This window comes from Armigeres subalbatus, chromosome 1 (genome assembly GCF_024139115.2).
Source record: "Armigeres subalbatus isolate Guangzhou_Male chromosome 1, GZ_Asu_2, whole genome shotgun sequence".
In the NCBI taxonomy this organism is placed as follows: domain Eukaryota; kingdom Metazoa; phylum Arthropoda; class Insecta; order Diptera; family Culicidae; genus Armigeres; species Armigeres subalbatus.
The window spans coordinates 218979444-218987949 of NC_085139.1; the positions used below are offsets into that span (position 1 = coordinate 218979444).

Here is an 8506-nt window from a genome sequence, read left to right on the forward strand (position 1 = left end):
AATTGGGGTGATACCGCGGCAGAGGACATCATGGAAGCCTTGATTGATTCGATAGACCATTTTACTCAAACTGCAGGACAATTAGGAGCTCTAACAACAGCTCAAATGGCTGGATTTGAGACGCAAATGAAAGATAAATACTCGGAGGACATAACTAGATTGATACCCCGGCTGGGGCATCACGAAAGCCTTGGTAGATTAAATAGATCATTTTACTCATACTCCAGAACCATTTGAAGATCTTACAACATCTCCTGTGCCTGGATTTGAGACGCAGGTGGAAGAAAATTATTCGGAGGACATGATAGGGTTTATACTGCGACTAAAGACATTATGGAAGCCTTGGTTGATTCGATAGACCATTTTACTCAAAATCCAGGACAATTCGGAGTTCATAGAACATCTCAAATGCCTGGACTCGAAACGCAAGTGAAATATTAATACACGGAAGATATAATTGGGTTGATACCTTGGCAGGAGGCGTCATGGAAGCCTTCATTGATTCGGTAGACCATTTTACTCACACTTCAATACAATTTGGAGATCTTACAACATCTCAAATGCCTGGATTTGAGACGCAAGTGAAAGACAAATACTCGGAGGACATAATTGGGTTGAAACCACGGTATGGGACATCATGGAAGCCTTGGTTGATTCGGTAGACCATTAGATTCAAATTCCAGGACAATTTGGAGATCTTACAACATCTCATATGTTTGGATTTGAGACGCAATTGAAAGACAAATACTCGGAGGACATAATTGGGTTGATACTGCGGCTGGGGCCATCACGGATGCCTTGGTTGATTCGATAGACCATTTTACTCAAACTTCAGGACAATTTGGAGATCTTACAACATCTCAAATGCCTGGCTTTGAGACGCAAGTGGAAGATAAATACTCGGAGGACATAGTTGGGTTGATACCGCGGTATGGGACATCATGGAAGCCTTGGTTGATTCGGTGGACCATTTGATTCAAATTCCAGGACAATTTGGAGATCTTACAACATCTCATATGTTTGGATTTGAGACGCAAGTGAAAGACAAATACTCGGAGGATATAATTGGGTTGATACTGCGGCTGGGAGCATCATGGATGCCTTGGTTGATTCAATAGACCATTTTACTCAAACTTCAGGACAATTTGGAGATCTTACAGCATCTCAAATGCCTGGATTTGAGACGCAAGTGGAAGATAAATACTCGGAGGACATAATTGGGTTGATACTGCGGCTGGGGCCATCATGGATGCTTTGGTTGATTCGATAGACCATTTTACTCAAACTTCAGGACAATTTGGAGATCTTACAACATCTCAAATGCCTGGATTTGAGACGCAAGTGAAAGACAAATACTCGGAGGACATAATTGGGTTGATACCGCGGTATGGGACATCATGGAAGCCTTGGTTGATTCGGTAGACCATTTGATTCAAATTCCAGGACAATTTGGAGATCTTACAACATCTCATATGTTTGGATTTTAGACGCAATTGAAAGACAAATACTCGGAGGACATAATTGGGTTGATACTGCGGCTGGGGCCATCACGGATGCCTTGGTTGATTCGATAGACCATTTTACTCAAACTTCAGGACAATTTGGAGATCTTACAACATCTCAAATGCCTGGCTTTGAGACGCAAGTGGAAGATAAATACTCGGAGGACATAGTTGGGTTGATACCGCGGTATGGGACATCATGGAAGCCTTGGTTGATTCGGTGGACCATTTGATTCAAATTCCAGGACAATTTGGAGATCTTACAACATCTCATATGTTTGGATTTGAGACGCAAGTGAAAGACAAATACTCGGAGGATATAATTGGGTTGATACTGCGGCTGGGAGCATCATGGATGCCTTGGTTGATTCAATAGACCATTTTACTCAAACTTCAGGACAATTTGGAGATCTTACAGCATCTCAAATGCCTGGATTTGAGACGCAAGTGGAAGATAAATACTCGGAGGACATAATTGGGTTGATACCGCGGTATGGGACATCATGGATGCCTTGGTTGATTCGGTTGACCATTTGATTCAAACTCCAGGACAATTTGGAGATCCTAGAACATCATAATTTATTATCACACATGTTTCGTATATAGTTTACATTTATTTTAACAAGTTCACAGTAGACAACATGCTTGAAAACATTTTCTGAAGCTTCATACATCCTGTAGCATAAAGTGGTTCCTAAAGGCACCGAATTATCATCGTATGCATAGTAGGGATGCTCAAAATGTGTTCTCATGTTCCAGGTGATGGCTTTTATGTGTTATTTTATCATTTCCATCATCACTATATGAATAGATATCATTTTTGGTAATGAAATATAAGTATATCTCCAAAATCGCATTTTTCTAAATCCGTTGCTTTACTCCCACAGCTCTAGTGAAAAATTGAACACCCCTAGATACAATATTTTGCAATGTCCAGAAAATAGAAGAGATGGCTAAGAGGTTGGTGGAAAAACTGAGAAAATCGGTTGAAAAACCACTGAGATATAGTCATTTGAAAATTTAGTTACAACGATTTTCTGAACGAATGTATCCGCGTAAGTTTTTTTAGCGAATCAATCCTAGTGTTAATCAAATCGAACTGATTGCTCAGTTCGATGGGAGAAGAAATAATGTCAACGTTAGATTTAGAAGGAATATCTGAAGTCTCCAGCTTCCTTCTATTTTTTCCGCGCTTGGGCAGGACGGTCTTGAAACCTTGTTTCTTTGAAGGAAGTGGAGAATTCAGAGACTCCCCCTTCCTCTTGTTTTTATTAATACTCATTGCTGAGCGTGGAGACGTGACCTTCTTAGAGGTTTTTTCCCAGAACGGTGTCCCTGCAGGATTACCACCGCTTGTCGGAATTTTACTTCCGCAAACGGGTCCAACGTAAAACGAAGGCACGGGTCCTTGCAAAGATCGTAACGGGATCAGTGGGTAGAAATAGCGCTAAGAAGCACCGTTGAAATTAAAATAGCTTCGGGTAGTATTAAAAACTTCCTTCCGCAAAGAGAAAGAACCGCACAGCACGAAAGCACGATGCGGTCTGGATTCCACTCTTCCTCTAATTCTCTCTGCTTCTCAGCCGCTTTTTCATCTATTTCGCTTTCTGATTTCTCTTCGTTATTTCCCTCTTTCCTATTTCCACTCTTCTCTTCTTCCGCACTTTTTGTGCCTCTCTCTTCACCTACTTTAGTTTTTGAAATCTTCTGATCTTTCCTATCCTCCTTCAATGGTTCCTCTGAACCCATATACACTTTAAGTTCGAAACTTTTCAATATCTCCTCTATCTGCTGGCAAATTTCTCGTTTGTCCTGTTTCTCAGCTTCATCTTGAACAACGGCACTATGTGCCCGTATAAGATAATGACGTAATCTCGAGACTAACACTCGATCTAACCGTTTACTTAAGCCGGCTGAGATCGCTTCTACTTTTTCCCTAATAAGATCGATTTCATCTTTAAAAAGATGTTTCCCTTTCCGCTGCGTTTTAGCCTTTTTCTCCTCCATCAATAGCCTTCGAAGGAATCTTTGTCGATCTTCTAAAGTCTCTCTGCGATCGACTACCTGACCTCTCAGCTTTAGGTCAAAATCAACTTCCTCCCCAAGCAGATGCTCTGCTTCGGGTAAAATATACGGACCACTCATAGTGAGTCTTATCCAAATTCAACTTAAACTGCAAACAATTTCAACTAATCTAATTTTAAAAACTTACTTTCAATCCTCGTAATTCAACTGTTAATCGTAGAAATTCAATTCACTATAAATCTAAAATAAACCTATCAAATTCCAATCAACTTACAACTAAATTCAAATTCAAGATACTGTAAAAAAAAAAAAACTTCAAAATAATTGATTCAACTGTAGAAACAAATTTTCTGGAAAATTTTGACGTTGGGCGCCAATGTAACCGTTCGCAAATCGTCTGAGGGAATTATTTAAACTTTGGTGGCTTTAGCGCCACTCTCGCGTACGAGAGACCACCAGTCTGTTGACTTGCCCGACTATTTTTGAGACAATTCCTCAGGGGAAATCCTCGAACGGTTGCTGGCTGAATTTTCAAAATCACCCGCTGTTACCTGGGAAACCACCCTAAAATCCCTTGCCCTGATTACCCTTGTAATCACTTAAGCTCGCTCAACAATAAACGCAAAATCAAAAGAGGAATCGAAGTCTGAGATGCAATTTACCAACGAAATAACGGAAACGTAAAAGAGAACAGCAGGTTCTCACGGAACTGCCGAAACAAAATCAATTTACTCTCAGAGCTTCAAATTCAACAAATTTATTCAGACGACTTCATTCGGGTTGGACGGGGTTTTGTACTAGCTAGGGGGAAACTAATTCATGGCCATGATTATTCAAGTTTCCACGTACCTGCGCAGGATTTTTGGTAGCGATGACGGGTTCTGGCGAGTGCCGAAGACGGAGGGCTTTCCGGCAGAGTGCCGAAGACGATGTTTTCCGGCGGGACGCCGAAGACGAAGGTTTTCCGGCGGTGTGCCGAAGACGGAGGTTCTTCCGGCGGTGTGTCGAAGACGAAGGTTCTTCCGAAGACGAAGGTTCGTTGCTGGTGACGCAGTTGTCGCGATGGCGTCGTAGTACCGGCGACTTGCCAGTGGGCGATCGTTGCTCCACACGATGGCGGCGTGAGCTTGTGTCAAAATGGCCGAACAACAGGTGCTGAGGGAGAGCGGGTGGGCGGAAGGCTTACGATTTCAAACCGTCGAGAGTGTCCGGAATAACCGTTCCCTCGAACTAGTAGCCCACTTTCCCTTACGACCCGGCTTCACGTACCTTTCCGATTCACCGGGCGAGGACTAAAAGAAAGCTACTAATTCTCGGTTCGGGTTCGGTTCAGCGTACGATAATTGGTGACGTACGGGAACCGCGCTCTCGACACCTGACCACCAGGGGGGTTGTAGCGAAATGGTGGTCTTATCGACAGTTTTAGGCGACTGTCGGGTGAGTTTCGCTCGACTAACTAAACGAACTTCACTACCCTCCGTTTGACTTCCTCGGAAGGATGGCCTTAGCGGACACATTAAGCTCAATTTGGTCGCACCGCGACCCACAGCAAAAAGGACGGAACCCCAATTCGACTCCGCTGGTCGTTACACAATTCCAGCCCGTACAAAAAAAAGCGCCTACGCGCTGGAAGTCCAACGCGAATGGCAAACGTTAGTCGTGTGCAAAATTAAAGTCATAAATTAGAATTACCTTTTTCTGTCTCAATATCTACTCCGACAAATGGAGAGAATCGCGAAAGTGTCAGACGCACTGACCGAAATAAGCAGCTATCTGGAAGACACCAAAAGATTTTGTTTCAAGCACTTCACTTTACACCACTGTTCTCAATTATTACCTTCTGCAAACTTTGAAGGTACACGTTTCACTTTGTAGAAAACTTAAATTGTTCGGAACTTGGAAACCGCGATACTTCTCTTCCTCTAATGCGAGCGAAAATGAACGAGCTTAAGATTTCTACCTTCAAGAAACCTTGAAGGACAATTACTGGTTATGTACACAGATTCAAATGGCGATATCAATTTGGCGCCTTCCCAGGATCAAGCAAATGGTTGAAAAAGAGCTATCTAGTTTCAGGAGCCATTACTGCACTCACTGAAACAGTATACCACTTTGCTTAGCCGAGACGCAAACCGCTCCAAATATTTCCTCACCCAAGACAGTCAAATAGTCGGGCAAATACTGATAATATTATGGTCTCGCTTTGGACTGTGAATCGCCAAGCCGACTTGACGAATTCAAGCATTATTTTGCTTAAAAAGAGAAAAACGTCCAAAGCTAATTAAATTAAAATAATCTAATAATTACAACAACAAAAAAATAAAGCAAAAAATAATTTATTACTAATAATTAAGCTTCAACTCATTTCAATGATATTTTACTTAAAAAGATAAAAACGTCAAAGCTATTTAATAATTAAAAATAATAATTTTATTTCATAATATATTTACAAATGATTTTGCTTAAAAAGATAAAAACGTCTGAAGCTTTAAGCAAATCCAATAAAATTATTCTAACAAATCCACACCGCGTTACAAACTGGAGCCGATGGAATTGTTTCCATGTCCCAGAACTTGCGTAGAGCGGCTTCCAGTCGATCGTCAGCAGTGGAGAGGTAGCAGAACCGTGGAATGCAGGTAGCCAAGCGAGATGCGGGACCAGAGATTTTCGACCTTCTCCCAGAGAAATCTTCCGTCCCGTGTGGAGTTCCCGGTACGTTTCGCTACCGATGACGAGGTCTACGTTTTCGGGAACATTGAACTGTGGATCTGCTAGCTCGACGCTTGGAATTTTCCACGCCGAAATGTCGATCGGCGTAGTTGGCAGCTCCGACGATGGCTGCTTCGGTACCAAAAACTGCAATTTCATCGAGATCGTTCGATCTCCCGACTCGATGGTTGCTGTAATGGCACTACTAATCTTCTGTGTGGAGGATCCGATGCCTGCGACGGATACGCCCACTGTAGACCGGCGGCTGGAGAGGTTCTTCGTCAACGGTTTCGAAATGAAATTCGACATCGATGCCGAATCGAGGAGAGCACGAGCCTTGTGCGAGATGCCGTGGTCGTCAACGATGTTGAGAACAACCGTTTCAAGCAGCGTCATGGTGCATGCAGTTTGGACTGCCATGCTAACTTGGCGGGACGTGGATGGAAGCGGTTGCTGAACGGAGGAAACTGTAGAAACAGCGGGCTTCGACGACACGGCTGGCTCTGTTGTGCTTACTTGCATTGCTGGCGTAGCTGATACCTTCGCTGGAGTGAAATCATGCAGAAGCGAGTGGTGCTTCTCATGACATGTACGGCAGTTGTATTTGGAATTGCACTTCTTGGATTGATGACCAACGCTGAGGCAGTTCCAACACAGGCGCTTTTGGGAAGCCAACTCTCGGCGTTGACTGACGTTCTTCCCAAGAAACACCGGACATATTCGGATGGAATGACTGTCCGAACAGGAAAGCGGACAAGAGTAGCTGGGAGTGGATGAGGCTGATGCATTGACCGACACTTTCTGCTTGAAGCTTTTCTGCTGGAAGCCGGCCACCTTCGACGAGGCTGATTGATAACTGTCTGGCCCGACGGAATTGAGTATCCGCACCCGCTGGTAGAGAAAATCGACCAGTTCATCATACTTCACATCGTCCTTGTGGCTAGTCTTCTCCTCCCAGGCGCGTAGTGTGGCGTGATCCAGCTTGTACGAGAGCAGGTAGATGAGTGGCAAGTCCCAATATTCCACCGGTTCGCCCAGTTTGGCTAGGGCGCGAACATGACGTTGATAATCGTCGACCAAACCGTGGATGCGTGTTGCACACTCCTGCTCGTACAGCGCCTTGAAGAGTTGCTTCTTAAGGTATTTCCGGTTGTCGTACCTCTTCAGCAGTGCGTCCCAAGTTGTAGCGTAGCTATCGGCGGCGATATCGACCGATTCAAAGGGTTTCTTGGCGCTACCCTCGAGAGATTGGAGAAGGTATTGGAGCTTGGCGACTGTGGGAATATCGCCGTTCACGTGGATCATCGAAGTAAACCTGTCCCGGAATAAAATCCAACGTGAAAAGTCCCCATTGAACTTCGGTAGGTCGATTTTTGGCAGACGGAGGTGGAAGTTTGCTTGATGTTGCTGTGGAGCGTGAACCGATTCGTTCAATGCCGACTGGTTAGGATCCCCGGTTCGCTTCGAGAGAAGGAAACCCTTTGCCTTGCAGTACCGTTGCTCGAATTCAACGCGTTCGTCGATGTGCTCATCCAGAGCCTCTGGTGCATCCAGCTTCTCGATCACACTCTGACACTCCGCGAAGGTTTCGTTCATCTTGTCCAGTGAATGAATCCGCACACACAACTGGAAACTGTCGCGATCATGATCGTAATCACGGATGAACCGCTCAAGCGCATCAAAAACTTTCAACAGGCACTTGCGCTGAGCTAAGCTACTAGCCAGCTGCTTCTCCTCTTTAGCAGGCATCGCGAACGAAAACGAACGGAAACGGCAGTTAAATCGAACGATCAAATCCTTCCCGACGCGATACCGAACTGGCGAGGGTGTACACAATCGAACGATTTGTTCCTTCCCGTCAAGGTGTAAAAACCGTTCGCGTTTAAAATTCGACGGAAGTGTCGAAGAATCCCGTCGCGAACGAACCCACTTCTACGCTGTATCGCAAATCGAGGGAGCGAACGGGTTCCACTCGATTCGCGGCCGTCTCATCAAGCCACAATAGCAAATAGATAAAAGCTACCCACTTTCTTACGTACTATAATCACGGCTACTGCTAGCCACATGCAAAACTAACGTGGAACAGACTCACCGGGGGCTATCCTGGGGACTGGATGCCTTCCAAAAGGATGAAATTGCGCCAAACGGATCCAATGGCGCCGAGTCTTGCTCCAATCCACGCTAGCAAGCGGTGAAGATGGCGTAAAGGTGAACAGGGTAAATCACCTTCCCACAATGGCCATAGAAAATTCACAAAATGGCCAGGAACA

The 8506-nt window shown here is 44.5% G+C and overlaps 1 protein-coding gene across 1 annotated transcript; it reads right to left on the reverse strand.

Moving 5' to 3' along the window:
- Positions 1-4288: 4288 nt before the first annotated feature.
- Positions 4289-7985, reverse strand: LOC134207000 (uncharacterized). The gene is made up of 3 exons (XM_062682740.1): positions 6063-7985; positions 4377-4682; positions 4289-4324 (listed from the first exon to the last, which is right to left on the reverse strand). The coding sequence occupies exons 1-3, from the start codon at positions 7983-7985 to the stop codon at positions 4289-4291; spliced, it is 2265 nt and encodes a 754-aa protein (XP_062538724.1).
- Between the last annotated feature and the right edge of the window lie 521 nt (positions 7986-8506).

What these genes read in the sequence shown, in the direction of transcription:
- LOC134207000 (XM_062682740.1), bottom strand. Translation starts at nt 7,985, where the DNA reads ATGCCTGCTAAAGAGGAGAAGCAGCTGGCTAGTAGCTTAGCTCAGCGC. An exon ending in AATTCCATCGGCTCCAGTTT is followed by an intron (nt 4,683 to 6,062) that starts GTAACGCGGTGT and finishes GCTCTCCCTCAG; the next exon opens with CACCTGTTGTTCGGCCATTT. An exon ending in CTACCAAAAATCCTGCGCAG is followed by an intron (nt 4,325 to 4,376) that starts GTACGTGGAAAC and finishes CCCCCTAGCTAG; the next exon opens with TACAAAACCCCGTCCAACCC.